The sequence below is a fragment of the Tubulanus polymorphus genome, chromosome 5 (assembly GCF_964204645.1).
Source record: "Tubulanus polymorphus chromosome 5, tnTubPoly1.2, whole genome shotgun sequence".
NCBI classification, from domain to species: domain Eukaryota; kingdom Metazoa; phylum Nemertea; class Palaeonemertea; order Tubulaniformes; family Tubulanidae; genus Tubulanus; species Tubulanus polymorphus.
This window is the reverse complement of record NC_134029.1, coordinates 1,721,858-1,748,654: the sequence shown is the minus strand read 5'-3', so window position 1 is coordinate 1,748,654 and position 26,797 is coordinate 1,721,858. Positions and strand designations below refer to the sequence as shown.

At 35.7% G+C, this 26,797-nt stretch overlaps 4 protein-coding genes across 5 annotated transcripts; 3 read left to right on the top strand and 1 right to left on the bottom strand.

The window, feature by feature from the left end:
* The first annotated feature begins 359 nt into the window (after window positions 1–359).
* LOC141906531 (pre-rRNA-processing protein TSR2 homolog) lies at window positions 360–1,572 on the top strand. Its single transcript, XM_074795862.1, has 6 exons — window positions 360–488; window positions 677–767; window positions 856–947; window positions 1,031–1,174; window positions 1,256–1,346; window positions 1,455–1,572. Exons 1-6 carry the CDS (start codon window positions 417–419, stop codon window positions 1,505–1,507), a joined length of 543 nt encoding a protein of 180 aa, XP_074651963.1. The 5' UTR covers window positions 360–416; the 3' UTR covers window positions 1,508–1,572.
* Window positions 1,573–1,674: 102 nt separating this feature from the next.
* Window positions 1,675–9,455, top strand: LOC141906500 (coiled-coil domain-containing protein 87-like). 2 transcript variants are annotated; one of them, XM_074795825.1, is made up of 30 exons: window positions 1,675–1,794; window positions 1,917–2,042; window positions 2,121–2,193; window positions 2,284–2,345; window positions 2,436–2,549; window positions 2,624–2,695; window positions 2,773–2,869; window positions 2,959–3,040; window positions 3,123–3,252; window positions 3,347–3,421; window positions 3,507–3,600; window positions 3,687–3,732; window positions 3,957–3,993; window positions 4,079–4,207; window positions 4,283–4,548; window positions 4,906–4,969; window positions 5,096–5,314; window positions 5,398–5,558; window positions 5,690–5,735; window positions 5,872–6,066; window positions 6,202–6,335; window positions 6,597–6,959; window positions 7,351–7,466; window positions 7,549–7,675; window positions 7,766–7,853; window positions 8,114–8,248; window positions 8,326–8,440; window positions 8,540–8,601; window positions 8,683–8,763; window positions 8,840–9,455. In XM_074795825.1, exons 2-30 carry the CDS (start codon window positions 1,938–1,940, stop codon window positions 8,987–8,989), a joined length of 3,438 nt encoding a protein of 1,145 aa, XP_074651926.1. In that variant the 5' UTR covers window positions 1,675–1,794; window positions 1,917–1,937; the 3' UTR covers window positions 8,990–9,455. The 2 variants fall into 2 exon arrangements, with proteins under 2 accessions (XP_074651926.1, XP_074651927.1); XM_074795826.1 differs by lacking the exon at window positions 6,597–6,959.
* A 190-nt stretch (window positions 9,456–9,645) lies between these two features.
* LOC141906508 (zinc finger protein 474-like) lies at window positions 9,646–14,055 on the top strand. Its single transcript, XM_074795835.1, has 5 exons — window positions 9,646–9,754; window positions 11,143–12,311; window positions 12,688–12,862; window positions 12,938–13,145; window positions 13,415–14,055. Exons 2-5 carry the CDS (start codon window positions 11,191–11,193, stop codon window positions 13,573–13,575), a joined length of 1,665 nt encoding a protein of 554 aa, XP_074651936.1. The 5' UTR covers window positions 9,646–9,754; window positions 11,143–11,190; the 3' UTR covers window positions 13,576–14,055.
* Window positions 14,056–14,212: 157 nt separating this feature from the next.
* On the bottom strand, window positions 14,213–15,940 carry LOC141906533 (tubulin-specific chaperone A-like). The gene is made up of 4 exons (XM_074795863.1): window positions 15,800–15,940; window positions 15,416–15,521; window positions 14,836–14,922; window positions 14,213–14,537 (listed from the first exon to the last, which is right to left on the bottom strand). The coding sequence occupies exons 1-4, from the start codon at window positions 15,856–15,858 to the stop codon at window positions 14,454–14,456; spliced, it is 336 nt and encodes a 111-aa protein (XP_074651964.1). The 5' UTR covers window positions 15,859–15,940; the 3' UTR covers window positions 14,213–14,453.
* Between the last annotated feature and the right edge of the window lie 10,857 nt (window positions 15,941–26,797).

The window sequence follows — 26,797 nt, the reverse complement described above, 5'->3', positions numbered from 1 at the left end:
GGACATGCTATGCCATAATGCTGGATTACCTTTTCTTTCGTTATTGCGCTGCTCGTCTTTCTATTCTAATGTCTAATTAAAATCCCATAATTTACAGCAGTAGCAGCAGCAGCACAGTTAGACTAGAGAGAGTGAGGGAAATAAACACAACACAAGCGACTACCGTTTAAACACTGAATGCATTGGCGGTTTCTCCTCTCAGTCAATACAATAGCCGCCGGCCGTGGGCACCGGACGAGCTTAACTCACGTATTCAGACTCGGTCGTAGCATCGGAGAAATCTGAATTCACGGATTCAGACTTAATCGTGGGACCGGACAAACTTGAACTCACGGATCCAGAACTGGGTCACGGCACCGGCCTCACATTATGCTACAGCTACCCTACAACAACTTTTTAATATTGTGGAGCCAAACATGGCATTTCAGGAAAGAAGTGCATTTTATGTAGCGGTTGAAAGTGTATTTAAAGGCTGGACCGCTCTTCAGGTGAATATATCATTTGAAAAATGATAAAGCCGGAGACCTGCTGGATTTTAGTCCCGACCTCATCGAAAAACAGTCCCTCTACCTCGTCCTCAGCGAATCCAATTCCAAAGAAAGTCCCCACCGCAGTCGGTCACCAGCCCAGTGTGTCAGTGAAAAGCGGCAATTATTGTCAATGTTTTCTTCCACAGTTAGCTGTTGCGAATGGATTTGGTGGAGTTCACAGTCAAGAAAAGGCGTTATGGATGATAGAAGCTGTGGAACAATGGTTCTCAGAAAATTGTAAATCTATATTAGATCTTACAGAATTCCTGATATTCTTCTTCTGTCGTTGTGATAACTAACAAAAGGATTTATTTTGTATTTCTAGCTGATATTTATGCTGATGAATTAGAGGAATTTTTAGCTGATGTGATGAACACTGAATTCGATACTGTTACTGAAGATGGAAGTTTATCTGAGGTCGGACATCATTACATTTAACACCAGGTCTGAGATAATCATTTAGATCGGGTTTGAAATGTCTCGATTGTTTATTTTTTCAGATAGCTCAGAAGATCTGTGGTTTCTATCAGTTATATAAAACTGGTCGAAATGAAGAAATATTCAATAAGATACAAACATGTCCACAGGCATCGATAGCGCAGAGTTTAATTAGTAAAGACGATAATGAAGATGATCAATTAGAGGTTTGTAAAGGAATTAAGATCATATCTATTCTATGAGATTTTCAATTCAGATTTTCATTTGATTATGTTGTATTTTCACAGGCTGAATCAATAGATGAAGATGTACCTATGGAAACCAATGATACATGTACAAATCCTAGTCAAAATGGTCAACAACAACAACCTGCTCCAAGTCAGTAGTATTTCATGGGCAGAATTGCATTAATTCACCTTATTTTATCGAAAATTTCTTTTATTGTTAAAAAAATTAGCAAATTTTAAGGATGTTTTTGTTTTCTAGGTGAAGATGATGAATGGACGACTGTGCCATCCAGGCGAAATAGAAAAAAATAACTTTTGTATATTGTTGACTGTTTTAATTTTATATAGACTGAGATAAAATAAACATTTTATAGAAATTTGTGGTTGTTTTTACTGAGCAGTGTGGAGAGGATTATTGTGAAAGTGTTGTAGTACAGGAACTGGTGGATAGATGGCGAATGAGTGGTAGCTCGGTTGCTTTGCGATTGTTTACAAATGGCCGACGCTTTCGAATATTGACAAATACTGAATTTTTTCTCTGTTCCCTCCCATTTCTTCGTCCCATTCCGTGTCATTGATGGATTTATAGATGTGACAAGGTACAAAGTTTCTACCGATGAGGGTTTCACTGTAACAGAAATAATTCCGAATCGGAAAATAGCAGAAATAGCCGCATTCGTTTTCAATACAAATAAATTAATTTAATTGCTATGCGTATTAGGGTCCAGGAAACAGTGTGAAGATGGCTTCAATAAAGAGTCGAAATTCTACAGATGTGGCTACATCGATTAGTTCTACAGCTAAGCATGGTGATATGTATAAGATGACACAACTGTCATTTGGAGCAGTAAGTAATCTCTGTGACCCCTGTCCATTTTACCCCTGTCAGTCTATTATTCGACTTTTATGATGTTATTTTTAATAGAATGATATACAGCAAAGGTATGAAGATATTTTAGGACCCTTGACACTTTTTGCTCCGTACGCACATGAAGATGGTAAGTGCATTAAAAATAGATAAATTTTACATTTTAGAAGTCTTTCATATGAACTTATTTTGTTGAGTTGATGTTGGTTCAATTTTTCAGTGGATATTAATGTTCTTGAAGAAGATGCAATAAAGTTGCAGCGACCTGAGACTCCAACCGATGTAAGTTTTCTGATTCTTTCAAATGCATGTTGAATACTAATTATACCCCTGAATCTGATTGAATCTGATTTGTAATTTGATTTGATTTAGGATGATATCGTTAAACCTCCTAAAACGTTCAACCAGTTGTCGAAATTTATTCGTAGAAGAATCGCACCAGATTCTGAAATACAACATATGACACTTGAAGATCAACAAGATCTAGTAAGTTTCTCTTTATCCGTACGCTTCATGTATCTGTACTTCTGTATTTCTTATTTCTGATATCCATTCTATAGGGTAGTGTGATATTGGGTGAATTGAATGGTATTTGGCCAGATATCAGGGACCAAGTCAATGATCCATTTCTAGTGAGTATTTTTCTAAACTTCTTATTTTACTTACTTCGTTTGATCTTATGACATTGTATCTATTGTGATGTTTTTAGTCAAATGCTGAGAATGTTGAACTTCAAAGAAAAACAGCTGTACACATTGTAACAGTGTGTGAAACACTGATGAAACATTACGTGCAAAAAGTGCAGAGTTAGTAGACATTCATCATTTAAAATAATAGCGAAAAACTTAATTCTATATCTAGTTTGATTAAATGTATTTGATGATGTTTTTTCCAGTTTTGAACAGCAAAGGTATTTTTACTGGTCCCGCAAACATGAGTCGCCTGAAAGTGCAATTAGCCCTGGATGCAAACAAATAGTAAATATATAAAGTTCACAAAATCGTTTTATCAAGATTGATAATGAAAATGATTAAATGTGATTCCTATCCTTTCTTACAGTTTGAATGTTCAGATGATCAGACGATTCCTGTTGGAGGAAATGCGCGAAAAACCGGATGAAGAACAAGATGAAACAATCGAAGAAAGACCTGCGTCGAAATCAACATTAACTACATCTTACAATACTCTAGTATGTATCTTATAATACTCTAGTATGTATCTTATCTCTTGCCCTATAATTATCACAGATCATTTTGTTATCGATGATTATTTGTTTGATTTAGTTGCTGAGCAGCAGACATCAAAAATCTAAACGTCGCGGTAGAAAACAGAGATCTATCGAGGATGAAATCAAAGAGGTTAATTTAACTTCTTTCTAAATCTAATCTTTCTGAATAATTATCACATCGCCTACAGAGTATTTCAATCGCGATTTATTTTCAGATAAATAAACACATTCCTGATCATTTAGCGACTGATAAATTATGGCCAATCATGAACGATCTGATGGATAAGAAATGGAAGCCTAATTCTATTTGTGAGTTCAGTAAAGTCTTTATATGAAACCCATTATACAAAAGACATAATAGTAATGATGTTACCGCATTCATTTATCGTTTTCAGCTTCTTCAAAAACCTCTTCATTTCGAGCGGAATCGAGCAGAAAGAGGTAAAATTAAAATGGAATTCACGTCGAGTAAAAACACCACCAAATTTCGTATTCTGTTTGCATGATATTAATATTCTCAAAATTTGATGTTCCTTCGTGGTTAAGATTATTTTTCACTTATTTTCACTGAAAGTTGCATGAAAGCAAAAATGTTGAGGGGTTGATAAGACGTTTGTAAATATTGCATGTTTATCAAATCTAAATGTTTGTATAATTATTTCTAGTGATGAACTATCACCGACATGTGACACCAATATAAAAGTAAGACATTTTCACTGTAGCTTATGAAATGTAAATGCGCCTACACTAGATGAACTCGAGTTTTTCTTTGATTGCTTTATTGCAGAGATCAAATTCACTTCCTCATATTCAAGTTGGGGAGAATCTGTTGGAAGAGTTGGAGATGGAGCCGCCCACTCCACGACCTCCTTCAGCTCACTTAGTTAAATTACCTGAGAAAACTCATATCAAAAAGGTACATGTTAATTCTAAAGCTTCTAATCTTGACATTTCATTCATGTTCACCGTGATTTCATATTTGCTTTTATAGAAACAAGAAGATAAAAACAAACCACTGACTGCAGTTGACAAGGCGGCTGACTTACATAATCTGTTGAGGAAACCTCCAAACACAGCTACCAATTCTACCACTGTCGCTGCAGGTGCGGTTACTGATGCAGATGCAGATGATGAAGACATGCCTCCGCTGTTGCAGGCGATTACACAAAGTTCCAAACACGACGGACGAAAAGAAAAACTTCGTAAACAAATTAAAGAATTAGAATTGAAAGAAGAAAAAGAGAAAGCGAAAGAAAAGTAAGTGATTTTTCACTGTTGTTTTAATAGTTTTTATTCTGATATTGAAGCCTCAAGTCTTTAAAGTCGTTCATTTATTTCTGTTTCTTCCTAAAAGAAGATTTTCGTTTTCATGGATTTCTCCAAAACCGCGTGTGTAAAAACATTTTTGAAGTAAATACAACATTTTTCTGCAAAATATTGTAGATTTTAGTCAAATATTTTAACTACTATCAGCATTTTTTCAGGCACGTTTTAAAACATTTTTTACGCTTACCCGTTAATCACAACTATTCATTGCATGTTCACATGTAAAATTATCACCTCATTTGTTGTACACGTTCAGATTCAGTGATGTTTTATTATTTTCTATTACAGCATACCTTTACGAGAACCAATATATCCACAACCAGCTACAGTCGCTCTTAAACCGGATAAAAAGGTTGGTTAACAGAACATAGGACAAAATCATAGTCAAACGTTTGTAAAAATGTGTGGCTCTGGCTTCAGTGTTTTTCAATGTTTATACAATAACCCATATTTTGACTTTCTTTGACTGTTGTTTTAGAATGAAGTTCGTATATCTGATGTCAGAGTATCTGAACGTGTTTGTTTATCGTCGATGACCGTTTACAAATACAGCACCGTTTATAACGATCTTCTCGGAGAAATCGACGCCGTAACCATTAAAGAAATGGATAAAAATCTATTCATGGGCGACGAAATTAGAGAAGTTTATTCGGAAATTATGAAAACGGTTCCGGCCGATCATTTATCATTAGAACACGTGAGTAGATTTGAAAAATGATCCGTCGATCGATTACCAGCTGAAATGAAAAGGAAAATATTATGAATATTTTTCTATCTCAGGATGATTTGATAGAACCGACTGCTCAATCAGTTGATTTACATTCTATAATGATGCCGTCTGCTCTGGTGAATCGGTCTAAAGAGAATGTAGTGAATACTAGTATACAGAAACACACCAGTCCACCATGGGGTCAACAGACTATATTACAATGGGCAAAAATGTAAGTAGTGAATTACAAGATTCATTTCATACTGAATATAATCCGGGAGGTGCCCTTTACGTCGTTAAACAAGTGAATTCAATCACTTGAAGTTGTAATTGAAACGTATCTCTTCACTGTTTTATTTGAAGGCCTGGTACTGTAGGAAATCAGGATGATGCAGCTTTCAATCCTCTTGTAAGTATTCTCTATATAGAGGTGCACAGTGTACGTCAAGAATTCTTTAAATATCTAATGAATACAAGAACTAACCAGCTGATGTTTCTGTTATTAGTGGTACATGAGATTTGATTTAGTACATGTATACTTGTAGCAAACAAATCGAGATTTGACTGATAAACCAGTTGAATTACCGAGTAAAATCATGAGTATCGAGGAATATAAAGAAAAACTATCGGATGCACCGAGGATGGTTCAGGAGCGTCTGTCGAGAAACTACGCATCGTGGTTAACATGGTGGAAAAACAACATCGATTCTGATGATTATATGAAATATCTGGCAGCACAGGTAAAGCCCATAAAATCAATGAAAGCATTGGACTTTTTCCATTCCTTTTTTTCGAAATTTCTATCGTTACGATCATTAAACAGTTTTTTTTTTTAATGAAATACAGGTAGTCAGAATCTTGTGTTTATTTTCTAGGATACGGATTATTTAGGATACATATTTCATTTCTACGAAAGCGATGATGATGACGAAGATGACGGACATCGTTCTGGTCCATCGCGTAAATCGAAAAAATCAGCATCCTCTGCAGCATCGGGAAAATTATCCAGGTATTTCTTTGCGTCCCAATTCCATCACAAATTTCATCTCTGATAATGAAACACACTTATCTGTGAAAAATATGATCAAGAATAATTGCACACTTCTGAAAGACTTAAAGTTTAAGATATTGAAAATCTATTGAGACCACACCTGTTGTTTCTGTGATTTCCTAACAGACCTTATCAGGTGCTCTTCAATGTGCGATTAATCTTTTATGGGTAATTGTTTTTCCAGTGATTAAATCAATTGTTTTTGTTTTGAATAATTAGATCTCGGAAATCGAGTGGTCACAAGTCTTCTGCTGCTCAGAAGAGTAATTTAAGCAAACCGCGAGAACCTTCACGTTTGTCAAGCGCCCTAACCGAAAACAAAGCTCCATCTCCTACTGCCCCACCTGAATTTGATTTCTCAATATTTGAGATCGAAAATGAAGGAGGTACTAAAAAGAAAAAACGTCCAGAAATTCCTAAAATTATCACGAAATCAGATCTCGATTCTTGTTTCAAAAGTGTGTTGGGTAAACGTAAATTCAAGAGATTTAATCGTTATTTCGGTATGAATGATGGGGAGGTTCCTCGGACTGTGCTTGGCAAAGGTGGCGTTCTGGTAATTGATGATTTAAGTCTGAAGCCGTAAGTGAAGAGATAATTCCTGCTTCGACCCGATATATACAAGGCTTCTCTTTAACAAAACACGGCAGATCCATCGTTTTAACACTACCTTATTCAACATGTCATTTATCATTGTTGTAAATTTATTTATTTTATTATTCTAACTAACCAGATTAAATCGAAAGAAGGGGTAATGAAGGTGAAATGATAATATTCTATTCATATACAGCTAGCTTGAAACAAGGCGCTGGAAGCTTCAAAACGCAATGTACGAAAACCCTGAGCCAAGTTCGACAGTTGTTGGTTGAACCCATGACCCATTGTTTAACCCTAAAAGTGGGGTCCTGATACTTTTCTTTAAAAAACTGATTCCTACTGAAGGTTTAATAAGCGATTTGTATACTATTGATAGGGAACAACAAGAAATTCTGAATGAAATGAAATCCGAAAAAAGTAAATTCACACCCGGATTGTGGAATCCTAATTCCATTCTGATGGGAGGACTCGGTAAAGACCCCGAATTACCTGGTAAGTGTTCCCTACGCATGAAATGTTAGAGCTTCAATAAACAGCAGCAATATTCACTGAATGATTCTAAATCCGTTTACAGAAAGCGTTCGAGATTTGATGAAAAGTCCGTTGACTGACGACTCACTGAAAACTAAATCTGGAATGTCGATTATAAAAAAAGTGTCAAAAACATCTCAAGAAGATGTCAGTACGCGGACTAGTGGAAGGTCTGTCTGTGTAATATTGTAATTATAACCATTGGTTTATAGATGATATAGAATATTAGTTATCCATGATACGTGTTATTCTATTTCTAGTGTAAATGAAATGAGGCCAATGACAAGAACTTCAAAAACATCAAGAACAACCTTACAAACCAGAACCAGCACAGCAACTGCAATACAGGTTCCATTCATTCTAGCAAATGGCTCGCCTAATTCTGACATGGCAAACTCGTACTGTTACTGACTTACTGGTGCAAAAACGAAAATGGTTTTCTGATTTTCTATCTATTTTGAATCTATTTTCTATCTATTTTTCCAAACTTTTACTTGGACTGATTTTGCCGGTTTGTCCGAGTTAGGAAACGTAAACTGTACATGTATTATCCTCATCTGGATAGTGGATCTAATCGGATCTTCAAAATGTTGTGTTCCTCTTTTCAGGATATGCAAGAATCTGTATTAACGCCACAGGATCGATTAGAGAAAGTTTGGGCCACGTTGCACATTCCTGATAATATGAAATTAGACATGGCCATCAAATACAGCTCCGATAATTACATCGAAAAACTTGAAGCCGTAAGTTACCGCACAAACTTCAGCGATATAAGAAAATTCTGTAGATTAATGCGATTTATGTATTTCTATTTGTGAAGGCAATCGATGCCTGGGAGAAAGCGACAGCTTTAATCGAACAGAGGGAAAAAATAATCACTCGATTGGAAAACTTTGAACGATTCGCTTCGGATCCAACTCGATTTTTTGAACGTGGTAAGAATTGCAGTAACGAGAACTCGAACTACTGTCGATGAAAATGGTGCGGATAGTTTTTAAAGATCGTCTGTAATGTCTACGGTATTTATGTTGTAGGTTATCGAGGGTCTTCAGTGGCGAGACTCGAGGAAGCCAGACAACGCAGTGCTTTCTATTCTGTAAGTTATTCTTGCCAGTAAATCGTACATTTATTACATATTTCACAAAAAACACCCTTTTATTTCTTGTCATTTATGTAGAAATTGGAAGAGGTTGAACACGCGGTTAGAATCGCTGTAACTTATGTATTTAGAGAGTACCAAGACGTTATTACGTATCAGGTTCGTAGAAATATGTCAAATATTGGGAATTTATTATGAAACTGGCTTGAATTATCAATGTTTTTAATGTTTTCAGGGTCGACCTTATTTGGATAAGATGCAGTGGGATAGAACTGAAATGTTGCACTGGTTGCAGGAGGAACGAAAACAAAACCTGTTAGAAAAACATTCGATAGTCAATAATTTACCGTTGAATATTACACATTTAGAACCTTTACAAACTTAATATCTATCGATCTCTCATACCGGTAGATCATAATACTCTCTCGAATAACTGTGATAAATCAATGAATTCCGTCCAAGTTTTGCGATCTCAGGTTTACAAACTAAAACAGTTAATTGAAATATTGCCTGAAGAGGAATGTTTTTAACTCAATTGAATCAGTACAGTACAGGATCTGATTCCATAAGCTGCCGGAACAAAAGCACTCAATGAAATTTTGAGTTAGATTTCGAAACTATTGCGATAAACAAAATGCATGCAAGAGTTGTGTGTATTACAGGTATTTATGTAACTGATGTGTGAAAATCATTCTCATTATGTAACGTACTAATCAGTAATATAGTACTCTTAGTGCCAAAATCAATCCAACCACAAATAAATCAATCTCGATCTATAAATAGAAAACTCTGCTGTAATTAATGTGATATTGATTTTACCGATTTCTGTTTTTAATTCTGTGATTGTTTTCATCCGGTCGAATAAAAGGATATTATTTTGATAAAATCTGTTTCTTTAATGATCTCCATGACAACAGAGTTGTGCTGCTGGTTTTTACGTGGTAACTCGGCGTCCCCGGTGAGCCCTTCAGGAACCTCGATACTAACACAGCGAGCCCCTCATGAGCCTCCTCACACAGGTATACTGCTGTCAGGTTGAATGGTAGCTAGATGTCAGTACTGCTGTTGTTTATAAATGGCTGACTCGATTTAGGTCATTGCTATGGTTAGGGACAAACAGGGAAGCACTGAGATTATGTCACTGTAAAAGGTAAGAGTAAATTTATTATTTTCCTCAGGAATTTTCTAGTTAAAAAAAAAGCCATGAATTCTCATAGATTTATTGATGTATTCTGAAATTAATCTGGCTAAATCTGTCTTTAAAACAAATGCTACTGAACTTTTTCATGTGTATGTAAATTAAAATATCTGTGATATTTATAGATAAGGTCAATAGTGGTAAAAACACCAGGGATTTTCACATAGTTTACAGCTTATAAGCGATTACTTCTGTTAGGCTTTTTCTATCAAGAGAGATGACAAATAATTACGGGATTATTGAAAGCTGAAAGCAATTTAATTCTACTAATAGGGATATAAAATACACATGGGGTTTGTATATCGTAAAAACGCTACATTCATCGTTGAAGATATTTAGATAAAAACATTATACTTTTCATAAAAACCTCTCGAACAACAACTATCGATTTTATCTTAAACATCTGCAGCAAAAATATAAATAATAATCTATTTTCCACGGTGACAGCTGCTGTTATATCTCTGCTGGTAACGAGCAAATGTACAGTGTTTCCTATTCTTTAGGTTTGTATCTTTTATTTATCATGATGTGATTTTTGTTAAATGGCAAATAACGAAATCAATTGATTTCGATTTTCTTTGGCAGTTGTTCTCTCATAATATTTCCAGTATTGAGTAATGAGTAGTTCTACAGTTATAGATTTTCAAAGGGGCGTTATAGGAGAAGATAATTCTCAAATGACAAGTGTAATTTTTGATGCATGATTTTGAAACTAGGGTTCATTTTATGAGGAAACTCCACCAAGCTTTTACAACAACTCAAATTTTGATACATTTATTCTATATGAACTGATGACTTGCTGCTGATATTAGAAGTCATTGAGTTCAATAGTTGGTGGAATCGATGTCAGTTTATGAGCAGATGTTTCCAGCTGTGACTAATTAACCATAATTAACAGGTGTCACTGACTGTAAAATGATCAGAAAGCGATTTATACAAGGATTCATCAATAAACTCATGTCGTGTTATACGTACAGCTTCGGGTAACTAAATATAGCAGTTTAAATAGTGATATGGTAAACCTCACCCAACTTGGGCTGAGTAAGTGAGGGGTCATTCATTTATTACGTACGCAAGGAGAGGGGTTAATGCAATTGCTTATAAATGCTTTAAGTACAGGAAAAAATGCCTATTATAGGTACAAGTAAAAATACATAAAGAATCCTCTTTATGTATTTTTTGTACAAGGGATTCAAATTTTAAGCATGCGTAATCAATGAATCATCCCTGAAATATCAGAAAATATTTGTCTTGAGTTAAAAGTCTTGAATTGGCAATGTTTGAGTTAGACAAGGTTTAATGTAGTTTAATTGTTTATACAATGTTTTCTCTATTTTCAGGTTTTCATTGATGAAAAGTTTTAAGTGAATATTTCTGTTAATTTCGATATGATGCGACGCGGTCGGTTCCTCGTTTGTTATATCTGCGGTCGAGAATTCGGCAGTAAATCGTTAGACATTCACGAACCTCAATGTCTGAAAAAATGGCACATCGAAAATAATCAACTACCGAAAGGGCAAAGACGAAAACCGCCGAAAAAACCGGAGATTCTACCGGAGATAGCGGTAGGAGGAAAGGGTTCGTACGACATAGACAGGTTTAACGAGGCCGCGTATAAGAGCGCTCAATCTCAGTTAGTTCCGTGTGAGAATTGTGGACGCACTTTCAACCCGGATCGGTTACCCATTCATCAGAGGAGCTGTAAACCTGGAAAACCGTTATCACCGCTTAAAACCGGTTCATCCAAACAGAATGATAATAACGCTAGTAATCATATCAGTGCTTCATACGAAACACAACGTCCTAAAACTGCAACTTTATCAAACCCGAAAGTTTTAAAGAATCCTACATCTCAGCCACAGCCGGTACCAGCACCGCCCCCTGGTGGTAAAGGTCCTCGGTTTATAACTTGCACCGGATGCGGGAAGGCGTTCACGCACGCTTCATTGGTCATTCATCAGAAAAAGTGTCTCGGATTGTCACAACAGACACCAACGACATCACAGCAAAAACAACCGAGACAGGGTGAACAGAGACCAGCAGCGGGACCAATAACCGGACCAACGGCTGGACCGGTTCTACAGAGAAAATCATCAACTGAACTCAGTAGAAAGGGAAGTTACACGATCAATAAAACAGACCAAACAGATACAGCTGAATTAATACCGTGTCAAAACTGTGCACGAAAATTTCTAAAAGATCGACTCGTCGTTCATCAGAGAACGTGTAAACCTAATCCCGAAACACCACCTGGAACCGCGTCATCTAACGGCTCATCTCGAGTTAACGGCTCCAAACCAGCTCCGAAAAGAGCCCAAAAGCGACCCGCGGGGCCCCAACTCGTGCTGTGTTACATCTGCGGGCAGAAATATACGACCAAATCTCTGCCTATACACGAACCGCAGTGCTTAGAAAAATGGAAAATAGAGAACAGTCGACTACCGAAAGAGCAAAGACGCCCCCTACCTAAAAAACCGAAAATCATCGGAGAGGGTAAACCTATGACTATGTAAGTACAGTACATGAATACTAACAGTTATAGCATTGATAAATAATCAATATATACTAACTATTAATGACCTACGTTGAGAGTAGGAGTCATTGACTGACCTACAATAAATAATCCACTAATCAGGGATCAATTTCATTCCGGTAGCCTATCCCGAGCACGCTACACCTTCATACTGGTAAAACAATCCCGATGACAGGATACAAGAAATTTCTGAAGATGTTCAATCTAATTCTTTCCTGTTTTTTTTATCAGAAGTTAGATCAAAAGCAAACCATGCACGCTGACAATGTTGATACCCTCACGAGTTGTATGAATAAAACCTCGTTAATCGGAGAATGCTAACGAGATTCAATGGTCTTTTCTTGTTTTACAGGGAAGAAATGAATGAAGCTGCCTGGCAATCGTCGCAATCAAATCTAGCACCGTGTCCTAACTGCGGTCGAACGTTTCTACCGGACAGACTGATCGTTCATCAGAGAGCTTGTAAACCTAAACCGGGACAAGATAATTCGAATCCTCCGAGACCTAGCGCTCCAAAACCACACGTTGTACGTATATCACTACAATACATCACATACAAATAACATTTCATTTTGATGTGAATTTTTGATATTTCAATTCAGAATGACGGCCCTCGACCTAATAAGACAGCGGCGCCACCTATGAAACCGCGGACAGTTGTATGTTATATTTGCGGGCGAGAGTTCGGTACGAAATCTATATCGATTCACGAACCGCAGTGTATGAAAAAATGGCACCTCGAAAACGACAATTTGCCTCGAGAAATGAGACGACCCGAACCGAAAAAACCAGAAGTTATTCCTATCACAGGTATACATGTGTATAATAATCAATAGGTAGCATCTTGTGCCATAACTCAGTTAGTTTTAATAGTACATCGACCAAAGCATCGATTTTCAATCTATTTTACACTATACTGAAGGATTGCTAAAGCTATCTTATTCGATTGGAATTTTAATCTCTAGGTGGATAACTCAGTTAGTTTTAATAGTACATCGAAGCATCGATTTTCAATGTATTTTACACTATACTGAAGGATTGCTAAAGCTATTTTATTCGATTGGAATTTTAATCTCTAGGTGGAGGAAAAGGAAATTATGATTTAGATGCGGCTAATGCAGCGGCGTGGCAATCATCACAGGCTAATCTAGCAACGTGCGGGAACTGTGGACGTACATTCCTACCAGACAGACTGATAGTACATCAACGTAGCTGTAAACCTAAACCACCTAAAGATTAATTCAAACCTAAGTTCACGGGTATCAACATCTATGGCTTAATGAGAGAAATTCCTTCCTTCACGGTTTCAATATATAATATATAATGTATATAACGTTGAAGAGTTTTTTTAGTGTTAGAACGTAAACCGGTTTTTGTGAAAGAGGACGAGCTAAGATTAGTCTAGACCGTAAAAATATATAATTATGTTTATTTGTGTTTAATATTCGATCTCTATAGATATAAATGCATCAATCAAAACATGTGTGAATCCAATATCGTCGCTGTTTATTGAAGTATGTGACTGGATTGTGAGACTTAAGCTCAGCACGTCAAGCGTCACTCATTTGTTCTACCTGTTTGTAATCAGCTCAGAATGGTGTATATAGTAGGGTTGGGAATTCAGTTTTTTATAGCGATTTTGTGCCAAATTTAACTGTGATAAATAATCATTTCCTAACACAGGGTTGTGTTGAACCAATCTTGTTATTGAGTGTAAATATGAAAATTACTAAGGTTTGTTTTTTAAAGAAGAAATTGAATAAATTTATTTTATCAACCAAAAAGCTGACATTTTCTTTAAAAATTATTTTTCCATCTTTGATCCAAAATGAAATGATTTCGAAATGAATCAAAAGACATTCTATACATTACTTCAGTAGTATTTTACAAATAACTACATTTTTATTTCTTTTTGCAAATAAAAAAATCTCGAAAATCATCATTAATAGAAAGCTTTACATTCACAAGAAATATCACAAATACGCGTGCGTCAAGAGAAAGGGATAGCACTCGAATTATTACAGCTAGAATTTTTTCACCATCATCAAACTTGTGCCAGACGCGATATTTCATTGAATTGTGAAATCAATAAATAATTCAAACCTCACGTGATAGAATCTAATTTATTTCTGAAGCCGCCGATTCTAATGCTAACTGCGCGTTTTTGTATTCTTCTGTTTCGGCCAAATCTTTTTCAACTTCCTAAAAATAAAACACAAACACTGATTTATTGAAACAATAACACGATTTTATGAGTGGTTCCGTCTCTTCAAAAATTCACGCCAATTTAACACTGCGATCCTAAAGCCAGTTTATTGACTATTGTTAAACTGTTACAAATAATCAGTAACCACAATCACTCCTCACAATCACTCCTCCCTGGGTTTAAATAAAAAATGGTCTATCAAAAAGACATTTTTGAACATTTCATAACAAGAAAATACAGATCTTTTCAAATCAATGTAATTATTCTCTAGTTATATCCGAGTGAAAGACTAACCAATAAATTCTTCAATTTATCGCAACCATCTTTCAGTCTACGCACACAATCCGGGACCATAGCTTTACTTTCTGCAGCACATTCTATCTATTAAACAATAATACATAAAATAATGATTTATCCGATTAATTGAACGAAGTGGCTACTCGTACGGACCCGTACGAATAATTCCGTAGGCTATTCGTACACACCCGTCGGATAACTCTGGAATTATGTGTACGGGAAGGGATAGGGTTAGGGTAAGGTGAGGCTATATGTAGTTAAAACATTCGACCGACTGTCAGCGAGCTCGGTGGTCTAGCGGTACGATGCTGTGCTAGTAATTTCTGACCCGGGTTCGAGTCTCGCTCGATCCGCTATTTTTCTCTAACTCTATTCTCCACACTTTTCTTGAATTTTCTAAGTCGTGCACCTCTGTACGCATGCGCGGCGTTAATCAGCCAATCAGCGACAGTTATTAGCGTACAGATCCTAGTTCCGTACGAATAGCCTCCAGAGTAATCCGTACGGGTCCGTACGAGTAGCCACAGCGTTAATTGAAATTACTCACTATATCGTAGATAAAATGAAATGAACGTACTTGTTTATTAATGACGTAACTGTCCTTTCCTTCTGCCTTCAACTGTTCAACTTTTTTATCCATTTCAACATTTTCTTTTTCGTACATCTTCTTCTCTTTCGTAATCCTACAAAAACGAGAAATCGAATAATCTAAACTAATCTAATCTAAACTGAAGTGAATTGAAGAATGCAAGTTTTGACACACTGACACTGTCAGTATAGAACGATGATAACCACACTCAAACGTGGTGGACGGATAATAAGATAAAATCCCACAAGACACTAAAGTATTTTTGATTGAATAAATAAATTCTGGTTTTTAAATTCGTTTAACCTGTAAATAGTGGGATTTTATCTTACTGTCAGTATCACTGTCGATATTCAAAGTGGATAGATTTCCTACCTGGTGACAACACCAGTTTGAATTTTAATTTGTCTGATTCTAGGATCGACTGGAGGCATTGTTTTAGAGTAGTTTAGTCGGGAAATTGAGACAAAAATTCCAAAAATTCCTGCGTAATCGACTAAAACGCCGTCTGCTGGAGGGAACTATTTATCGCACAAACCCGTCAAATCCATCTAGGGCATTCTTAAGACCTGCTGCATATGGCGTCACAAGCCCGGAGGCTTGTCATGCCATATTGGGACCTGACACGCCATGTGGTAAACATAAAATGAAAATCAAATCCTATGCAGAAGATGAAACGTCGATTACGTCTCGCGGCTATACTTCCGAAGTTGAAATATTCGATTGGACATTTATTTGTCATAGATGATTTACAACGTACTATATAAACATAATAAGTACTACATATTACATCGCATTTTAATCAGGAATATAGCTTCGGGTGCGTACTCCAATGTCTGTGAAGCCTGACCTTAAATGAATAATTGTCACTAACTATCTTAAATGTTCAAAGATTAATCATTCTATGTGGTTTGTCAATCATTTAGTCTTAGAAAAAAGCAAATACTGTTACAAAAATCGTCTGAATTTCCATATTTTCTAGTTTCGAAGCATGGGTCCGGTACTGTCAATCTGTGCAGGCAAATGTTCAAAAATGTTCTCAATTTTGAGGCGCGGGCTCCAGACCAAGAGGCCTACAACCTCAAAGAGATGAATCTAATTGCGTTAGGATCCCGATTCAACGAGTCAGGGACTTTGAGGAGGATTCAGTGATGACACCAGAATTTGAATTAGACTGGTCGCCTGTCCAATTCTGCGATTCGCATTCATAAAGGTAGAGACCGGCAACCTGTCTAAATTTGAATTCGAAATGACATACGGTGTAGGCCTACATGTAGACTCTCTATGTCTAATAAATATTGCCTCGGAGCCGATGGAGGCTTGATTCCAAGCGCGGTCTTAAATCTGGGTTAATTGAAAATGGTTTTGAAATGTCTGAGCCTCCCCAGTTGAACCTTGAGGGCCATATGATACAAAATGCTTTTGTCACGGTTGAGACAAGGGTCACTTTAAGAATTAGATTTTAAGATCTCTAAGATTTGATTAATTCTTTCTATCGAAATAATGAAATACACTATGAATGTGGAAGGGTCTGTTCGAGTCCGGTGTTTATTATTAGCGGAACGGGCGGCGGTGAAGGGTTTCGAGTCGGCCAGAGCGGAACGAGTCAAACTCGACGTAGCGCGGTGAATCTATTTAAGGACGATGCTCTCTCTGATTGGTCAGTTTAGAAATGCCGGCCCGTTGCCTATAGTCTCCCAACCTAATTCGGTAACGCGTCAATAGCTTTGAGAGCAGTTGGCGCCCTGTCTAAATCGCCGCACTCATGTCTGATCCACCGTGCTGCCTGTATGCTGTTCTGATGTATGCTGGGCTGAATTAGACCTAAAAGTAAAACAAGAACAAGAAGATCCGTTTCTAACCTTTTCATGGTGAGAAAGTTTGAATTCTAAATTATAGATTGATTGTAATTGTCATCCAAGCAGTAACATCGCTGTATTTTTATGAACACTTTGCAAACAATTTCATGGAATCATTTTCATAAATCGTAATTTGTTATCATCCCAATTTATTTTCATTTTGTTGTAATAATCCATGTTTCTACTTGGCAGAGATTGAACTATATTATTTTCTCTGCTTCATATTGTAAACATCAATATTCTGATTCCAAGAAATTATCTACTATTTTCTTTTATTTCCAGCCGCAGAAAGTTGGAAGTGTTTTTTATGGAGACAGTCAAAAGAATCCATCGAATGCGAGATGAACCGAGCAGTCGACCCATCGTGACCTAGAATTTCGAGGAGATGAACTAATTGCTAGAACTGCTAGAAGATGAACTACTACTAGAAACCACAGCGCTACTAGGGTCCAATGAACTATTCTAACTAGAAGATGAATTCCTAGAAAATGAACTACTACTAGAACTACTGAGAGTACTACCTCCCAGTGATGAATGTCGCAATATGAAAAAGCTAAGTTTGATTTATTTTTCTATTGTGGGAGAAAAAGGAGAAAGTGGAGCGCCACAGGGTTTACAAAACCCAAATATAAAACGTGTAAAAATACACATAAATGAGGTGTCGAAAAGCTTTTTTAAAAGCTCATCTCAAAAGACTTAGATTTCTAACGCTTAATATCTAACTGAAAGTGAAAGGAAAAAAAATCATCCAAATGACACAAAATCGTTAAACAATGTTCTGTGTCTGCACCGCACGAGTTCACAATCATTACTTCACATAAGAAGACTTTTCTCTTTATCAGCCTCATAACAAAACCTCTATTGGGCCAAAATTTTGCTAACAAAATCGTTCAAAAAAAGATCTTGTCTCTGTTAGCTCTGTGCTGGAATTAATATAGCGTATATTAGCTCTACTCGTGTATTAACATAGAAAGAACTTGCTTTGTAAATGTGTTAGTAAATTCTAATTACATCTGCCAAGCAGTAATTTAATATAGTTTTTGATCAGTAATATTCTTATAAATGTTGAGTGGTTTAATGAGCTTGCCTTAAATCATTGTAAGTTGTTTTGAATTCAGTATCTGTTCTGAAATGTGTAACTGTTAAAAGGTGTATATTTAAGCCTAGTTGACTTGTTCTCTAGGTCTAATGCTGAGCACGCTTGCAGCGTCTGAAAATAAGTTGTCTCGTTATAGTATTTTATAAGCTGTTTAGTCACTAGTCGCGTGGACGCTAGTTCACTTGGCTAGATGTACTAACTAAACGTAGTCTCACTAGCCCAAAAAGTATTAAACGTTTATCTTTATAAAGTTCTGTGATAGAGAAATTATGTGACTCAGTATAGGATAGAATATACTATAGAATATTAGTTGTTACAGTTTGTTTAACTGAAAAGATATAATGAAGGTGTATAACCATTAGTTCGATCGCTAGCCCCCCTAAATCCTACTAACAAAGTTCAAATTGTCTCTGTGAGCTCTGTTAAAGGTGTATTATAGAAACTAGAAACTGTTTAAAATAGTTACTAGTTTCTCATAGTATTTTGTATAACGAAATCAAGCGCTGTTTAATCACTGACTAATTAGACTTAAGTTCTATTGGTTCAGTGGTGAGCACGCTTGTCTTGTGCCATTACGTATAATAAGATCATCTCCGCGAGCTCTGTTTTAATTATTTTATCATCAAAGTTCCTATGTCATAATTCCTCAATTTGAAATAAATTCTTAATAATAAATTCTTTTAATTAATTTGTTAATTGTCTCTGTAGAAATGTGTAAAATCTCGGGGTGTTCAGTATTTTTTTGCTTGAAATCGTAATCGCTTAAGTATATTTTCTTACCGATTTCTCAATCTCAATTTAAAAAAGAATCATCAAGATCTCTTTTAATGAAGCCTCATATTTTGATGTGGGGTTGATATTTAGTTTTACTTGTTTGAAAGTTCTAGATTTCCAGTAAGTGTTAGGCAAATTAGGGTCAACTTAGAGAATTTATAGTGAAATCTTGATCTTCTAAAGAAGACTCACCATTCCATCTTAGTTACTGAAATCTCTATTTTGCAAAAGATTCACAATGAATCCAATATTTTTATACCTCAATATTTCAATATCGATGATGATCAAATGCTTTTAGAAGTGAAGTTAAAAAGTTGAATTGAATCAATTGAAGTTTCTCATTTTGTTCATGTAATTTTGAATGTAAATATAATCTTAGTCAATCGTTTAAATCTTGTGAAAATTGATCGTAAAAGAATCGTCATTCCATCTTCGTTAGTTATATATTAATTTTGAAAGGAATCAATTGAATTTCCTTCTCACTTTGATCATCATTCTGATACAAAACTATTGTTTCTCAGAAAATCAAGGGAAGTTCTTATATTCGAATTCATTGTTTTGAAAAATGAAATTCGGTAAATGAATTCAATTTGAAGTAAAGTCGAAAAAATTAATTTCGATATTGAATATTGATATTTATATAGATATGAATATCTTATAGAATTATTGACATTAAGTAGAAATTTAATCTGTTTATTATCAATTTAATACAAATCTGCGCAACCTTCTTGGAGCAGGTTTCAGTCAAAATGAAAAAATGTCTGGTTATTTAAAATATTCTAATTGATTAAATTTGCACCAAACAATCAAAGATAGAAATCCCTTGAAATAAAGTGATTGTGAGTAAAAGCTTTGACGCTTTGAAACTTCACTTCAAATTTAGCTATCAGTGATACCAGTGTCAATAGAATGATAAGGAACTAGAAAAAATGAAGTGCCTTTTTTGAAATAAAAACAGGACATGTCCGAGTACAATTCTAATGATTTATCAGTTTCAATCTGGTCTAATTCAAGGCCACTAGTGTGAACTTATTTATGTAGTAGTTATTTTATGTAATGTTCTGCATAAATGGTTCGATTTCAATCAATTTACCTTCATTCAAATTTTGAATATATTTTTACCGTTGATTTGTTTGTACTCGTATTAGACGGAAGTCCTTTATACACTCAATGGCACTTTTTCAAAATATAGTAATTTTGAGGTAAAATTCATATTGATGATTCAATATCATTTATTTAAGGCTGTTTTATGTTTTTTTGTGTAGAGTTCTGTTAATATCATTAGGTTAGAGATAAAATAAATGAGTGGCGAGGTGTCGTTTTGGGACTTCTCCGAGTACAAATTTACAATCCAACATTTCACCATTCTTTATTTGTTAAGTCAGTGTAACCGGTCAAAAAGGACCACCGCGAACTCATTCATGTCTTATACATAATGGTTTGCCTCATTCAATTTAACACATGTTTCTATTTTCAGCGTGCTCGTATTAGATGAAAGTCCCGATTCATTTGTGGCATTCTCTCCACTCTCATTTGCATAATCATTATATTTGTTTTAATCACATGTATTCAATTCACATGTATCTGAATGTCATCAGTTAAAATGTGAAAGAGTTTCTCAAAATTATTTGGTGATTTCTATGTTTGTTTGGTGCTGCTGCTTCTGGTGCTGCTGCTGCTGCGCTACTCCTTAAGTTTGAATTCAGAAAACCAGACAAATAATTTTTGAGAGATGAAACCTGCATGAATAATGATTGTCGCTATTTCATCTGTAACTTGAAATACAAAATTACTGTATCACTTAACATTGAGTTTTTCATTTTGACGGAAAAACTTCAATTATGTTTTTTCTATTTGACGGAAAAAACTCATTAGAATTTTTGTGTTTTTCTTATTGACTGAAAACCACTGTAGTATATCGAGAATTTCAAAGCCAGTCCTCTGATAATATCATCCATGAAAAAGAATTTGAGAAACCTTTGATGTGAAATTATGAATGTTAGTTGCTAATTACTGTGTCACTTCTATCAGTATTTTGACATATCATCAATTAGTAGATATTGATATATCAAGTGTAGTCAGTGAATCTTTGTTACTAGATTCTCAATATCAAGAGTTTTGACAATATTTGAAATGTCTTCTTACTGAAGGCTCAATCTTTGTTTGTAGAATCTCAATTTCAAAAAGAGTCATTTCAAGATCGCTTTCAATCAAAGCTTTACTTTTTGATGACATGTTGATATTTTCATATGATTTACTGATATTTAGTGCACACTGGTTTAAAAGTTCTGGATTTCCAGTAAAAGTGTTCTGTCACATTTTGTGCCTCTTGAAATGCATTAATAAGAAGTTGGTTTCATCCATGAGACTGTAATTACTTATCACAATGAGTTGTGTTTGACTTGACACTTGGCCACTTGTGGTAGCCACGCATTCAGCCTTATCAGAAACAAAGAGTAGACCATTCCTGAGCAATAGGTGGTGCTACCATCCTCTCACTCTCTCCCAAAATCACTTAAACCATACAATCAGAGCTTTGGGTAAGTGTGCGGAGATGATGGTGTCCGAGCAATAGGTGGCGCTACCAGCCTTCCTATAGCTCTTAAATCTCAAAAACTCCCCTAAAACTAAAAATACATTAAACTTTGATCAGAGCATCGGGTAAGTGCACAGAGACTATGGTGCCTGAGCAATAATAGGTGGCGCTACCAGCCTTCCTATAGCTCCCAACTCTCAGTGCTAAAGGTAGGATGGTGACGAGCGATAGGTGGCGTTACCAGTCGCCTAGAACTCGCACATCCACCTTTTAGTACTGTCTATTCCTATCAGAGCGCAGAGACTAAAAGGCCTGAGCAATAGGTGGCGTAACCAGTCTCTCTATTAGCTCCCAACTTAACAAACTCCAATTAGTCCTTTTCCCGCCTAATCAAAGAAAATCGTCTTAGAATAGACAGCCCCGAAAAATGTCAAAAGAAAATCAAAACTCCTCGGACAATGAGGTTCAGTAGGATCTCAATGTCTTTTTAAAGACACTGCGGACTTTGTATAAAATCAACGTTAACTGATCTTGTATCAGAGAAATCTACGTTAATGATCACTGTCTTAAATAGTGATTAACTAACGCTACTAATACTAATCAATCGGGGGGTTTATTGACAATGACTGATCAAATAATACAATTATTGCAATTGTAAACGACAAGGACGGATTTTAACTTCTCCATGTAAAATAATAAGATGTTTGAATGGATTGTACACCTCAAAAATATCATTTCTTTCCAGCTGAATGTTTCAAAATGAAGCCATGAGATGAGTTGACCAGACAATAACTGATGACGAATATCGCAGCTGTGATGACAACAGAAAATCCCAAAATGTAACCAGCAGAGTTCCAGATGGTAAGCAGAGTTGCAGTGATGTTCAGTAATGGCAGAATTGAGTTTAGGAGCAGCAGAGACAATAGTGTAACCACAATTAGATGGAAAGAAGGTTATCGGTTTCTAGTTAATTCTATGGTAAGAAATTTCGATTTCATTATTAGATTAAATGTTTTATCCAAGCAGTGATATCTCATCAAATTATACAGTACTTTTACAAACAATTTTATTGAGTCATTGTGCATCATCATTTTTAGAGTTCGACAGTGGAGAGTCTACTACCAGCCGAGAGTCTACTACCAGCCGAGAGTCTACTACCAGCCGAGAGTCTACTACCAGCCGAGAGTCTACTACCAGCCGAGAGTCTACCACCAGCCGAGAGTCTACCACCAGCCGAGAGTCTACCACCAGCCGAGAGTCTACTACCAGCCGAGAGTCTACTACCAGCCGAGAGTCTACTACCAGCCGAGAGTCTACCACCAGCCGAGAGTCTACCACCAGCCGAGAGTCTACCACCAGCCGAGAGTCTACTACCAGTCGAGAGTCTACTACCAGCCGAGAGTCTACCGCCAGCCGCGAGTCTACCGCCAGCTGAGAGTCTACCGCCAGCCGAGAGTTTACTACCAGCCAAGAGTCTACTAACCAGCAACAATCGAAGGAGCAGCAAAGTTAACAAACAATATATCGCGGGATTAGCCTAGTTTACAAACATTATATCTAAGGAGCAGCAGAGGTTATGAACTATATTTCCAAGGAGCAGCAGTGATCAGTGAACAATTGTTTAGTATAGTGCGCATTTCTAAAAAGGGGCCCCAAAATTCACAATGAAAAAGATGCAGTATGATGCAAATGGAGGTGGTGTAAGGTAGGCGTGATTGTAATACGTGTATTTGTTGGTCATGTGTGAATCTGTGTGTGAATCTGTGTGTAAATCTGTGTGTGAATTTGTGTGTTATGTATGAGTCCTATTTGCATCATCTGGTATCTTTTTCTAGTGAAATCAAAATAAGTTTTCCTTTCATTCATAAAACGTCTCCCCTTAAACTATTCAATTCACTTTCATCAATATTTTACTTGATCTTTTAAGTGTTTATTTAAGCATCCTAGGCACAAAGCGCAAAGCGTATTAACAAACCCTTTTATTTTTTTAAACTAACAAGCCCGGTGGTGGTAGCACGATAGGATGAGCGTAATAAACGATTAAAGATCAAGTTTCCTTTAAACCCCCTCTCCCATTCACTTAATGTGAATATTCATTGTTTTGTGGATGATGGAAAATTTAGAAAAAAAAAAAATTGTAATAATTTTTAATTAAAAGAAAAATTATGTAAAACTTAGTTTCTCAAGTAGTAATAATATCAATGTAGAAAAAAATGAAAAAAAATATATAAAACTTAGTTTTTCAAGTAGTAATAATAATAATGTAGAAAAATGAATTAAATTAGTTATAAATTGTTTACCTTGCGCTTTCCAGAGTGAACTTAGCGTTGAGGGTTGTCTCTGGTTTTAGTGCGGAGGATTTTAGTAGGATGGCACGCAGAATTCAGGAAACTGAGCAGTTTTCTTTGCGGTTGTCCTCAACTAAGTGTTATACCATACACTCTTCGATTTTGGAGTCAGTGTTTTTTTAATGGACGACTTGTATCTAGTTTTTCGCGCCCATGGTTTAATTAAACTTTTTTCAATAGATAATGTAATATTTGACGATTCATAGAATACCGATTCGGTAAATACCCTGTTGGAAATAGAGAGGGGCAGTTTATAATTGACTGAGGATAATGTCGTCTGCAGTGTACGAGCCTCCAGTCGGTCAGGACCTTGACCGTGATGTTATTTCAGCATTCTATCAGCTCAACTACAGATAAACAATTAAACACTTAAAACTTAAATACACAATGAAATACAAACACTGAAAACACAAAAATACTTAAACAAAAAACAACTACTTAAGATATGATAGAATGTTGGATACTTCATGGAATATAATTAAGTTTCATCAAGTTTAATTTGATAATAATGACTTCAATACAATCAAGTTTCCTCTTATACTGTTTTCAAAGTTGGGTATTTCGGTGTTTTTGGTTTTTTATGAGTCGTGTTAATAAGGAATTAGTGTTTTTAGCTGCAATACTTTCTAATTTGCCGATTAAAATTGTTGTTACCTGAAACATTATGCTGAAAAATAAATTCCACTGTACAATTATCTTATATTGTTAGAGAATTATTGAATTGATTATAAGTTAGAAGTGTTTTTCCGATATATGAAATACCGCTTTCTGTTGAAAATGGAAGAGCAGTCTCTGGCAACTGAGGACTGTACGTACGGTAAGCAGTGACTTGGATCTCTTTGTGTCAATCGCTTAGAAGCATTCTATGGACTCAATTAATGAATAACAAACACTAAACCAAATAAAATCAAACACACAATTAAAAAAAATCCATCAACTTCAAAAATGAATGATTGATATCATAGAATGCTCGATTGATGATTTGATTAAGATAGTCTGTCATTGTTAATAAAGATCAAGAGGGTCATTTCTTGATCTTGAAATTCTCGCATCAGATTTGTGGTATTTCCTGAATCGGAGACATTGTTCGTATTGTAGCGTACTACGCTGTATTCTAAGTAGTATTTGTGTGAATCATAGTATCAAATGATACAATTTGTATAATGAAACATTTAATTAAAGTTATTAAAGTAAGTTGAAAATATCTTTGTTTAATATAACATTTTTAAAGTTGTAATTGTAGTTTTCACTAAGAGGGTCGGATGTTGGGTGGAGTCTAGTATCAATACTTTTTTGTATGATGTAACACTTTAAGTAAAGTAAGTTATGAAAGTTTAGTTAGTGTTTAGTAGTATTTGTTTAAGTCTGATGTTTTTATAAAGAGCGTCAAATGTCTTTTTTGATTTTATTATCAATACATGTATAATTATTTTAATGATCTAATACTTTGTTAGTTGAATTTATCTTATCATTTGTTGTTGATTAATTTGATTAGTCTTGATTTTATTACAGTGATTTATCGAGTGTCCGGCTCTGTTTGTTTGTTTTCTTCAAAGCGAGTTTTACTTATGATATTGGTTTAAACCTGATGTTTTTGATAATAAAATCCTGTTCAAGTGCTTGTAGTTGTTTCATATCGACCAATTGACTTGGCCAGTAATTTGGGCAAGAGTCCATTCCCCACTGACCACGTATTAGATAGAATCTTTTATAATTGAATCTCCTCAAAAGAGATGAACACTGATGAGATTAATACAAGATCAATCTACAGCCTATCAACCCGTCGGCCTAAACCCTGCCAACCCTCTCAGCCTGTACCCTCTCAGCCGTAACCCTGCCAACCCTCTCGGCCTGAACCCTGCCAACCCTCTTAGCCGGCCTGACTGGAAGTGGATGTATTTGTTAATATCCATCAGAGATCACATTTATTGTTGCACAAGATCCCCTCAACAATTCTAATTATTTTCCATTGAAGTGTTGTTTCCCTAAACTTAACCACATTACATGAAGTTAAAGACATCAACGGACACAAAAAAGCTACAACTAAAATACTTCGTGTTTTATGGTCATGTGTTTCTGTAAACTGGTTTTCTTCCATATACCAACACCATGGAAATGGTTTATAGCGTAATTACATCTTTTCAACATGTTACTTCTAGTAAGATAACTCTGCTAAGGCAATCATTCCAAATCCACAGTCACAAATGTAATCGTTGGCGTAATACGATTTGAAACTGAGGATGTGTTGTCGTCTGCAGTGTACGAGCCTCCAGTCGGTCAGGACCTGACCGTGATGTTATTTCAGCATTCTATCAGCTCAACTACACATAAACAAACACTTAAAATGTGCATAAATGAATATAGTTATGAAGTAAAAACGGGATATATTTTTCTTTCAAACTGGTTGCACTGCCCTCAGATGAATACTTCAAAATAACCTGTAAATTTGTGGGTACTTTGCCGGTATTGTGTATAAATTTAGACAATAAATTAAAAGAATTAGAATTAAATAGATATTTATTTCACATTAACATACCGGTACTTGAAATTATATCATTCAGGTTTTACACGCCGTATCGGGCTTAAAAACGTGGTCCGTTCGATGCGAACATATATCTTCGTTCCGCGTAAAGTACATATAGTCTGCATTCTACTCGGGGCTTGTAACACCATATCAGATATGGCATGACAAGCCCCGAGGCCTGTGACGCCATGTTCTGCTGATTCTTAAGATTGACTTCACTCGTCAAATCTGAC

Excerpts from the sequence above, each read along its gene's own strand:
- LOC141906531 (XM_074795862.1), top strand. The coding sequence starts at position 417 with ATGGCATTTCAGGAAAGAAGTGCATTTTATGTAGCGGTTGAAAGTGTA. Across the intron at positions 768-855 it reads ACAATGGTTCTCAGAAAATT|CTGATATTTATGCTGATGAA; the intron begins GTAAATCTATAT and ends TTGTATTTCTAG. Across the intron at positions 948-1,030 it reads AAGATGGAAGTTTATCTGAG|ATAGCTCAGAAGATCTGTGG; the intron begins GTCGGACATCAT and ends TTATTTTTTCAG.
- LOC141906500 (XM_074795825.1), top strand. The coding sequence starts at position 1,938 with ATGGCTTCAATAAAGAGTCGAAATTCTACAGATGTGGCTACATCGATT. Across the intron at positions 3,601-3,686 it reads ATGGAAGCCTAATTCTATTT|CTTCTTCAAAAACCTCTTCA; the intron begins GTGAGTTCAGTA and ends TATCGTTTTCAG. Across the intron at positions 5,736-5,871 it reads ATGCAGCTTTCAATCCTCTT|CAAACAAATCGAGATTTGAC; the intron begins GTAAGTATTCTC and ends GTATACTTGTAG.
- LOC141906508 (XM_074795835.1), top strand. The coding sequence starts at position 11,191 with ATGATGCGACGCGGTCGGTTCCTCGTTTGTTATATCTGCGGTCGAGAA. Across the intron at positions 12,863-12,937 it reads GCGCTCCAAAACCACACGTT|AATGACGGCCCTCGACCTAA; the intron begins GTACGTATATCA and ends ATTTCAATTCAG. Across the intron at positions 13,146-13,414 it reads AGAAGTTATTCCTATCACAG|GTGGAGGAAAAGGAAATTAT; the intron begins GTATACATGTGT and ends TTTAATCTCTAG.
- LOC141906533 (XM_074795863.1), bottom strand. The coding sequence starts at position 15,858 with ATGCCTCCAGTCGATCCTAGAATCAGACAAATTAAAATTCAAACTGGT. Across the intron at positions 14,923-15,415 it reads GTTACGTCATTAATAAACAA|ATAGAATGTGCTGCAGAAAG; the intron begins GTACGTTCATTT and ends ATTGTTTAATAG. Across the intron at positions 14,538-14,835 it reads ATAAATTGAAGAATTTATTG|GAAGTTGAAAAAGATTTGGC; the intron begins GTTAGTCTTTCA and ends TTTTATTTTTAG.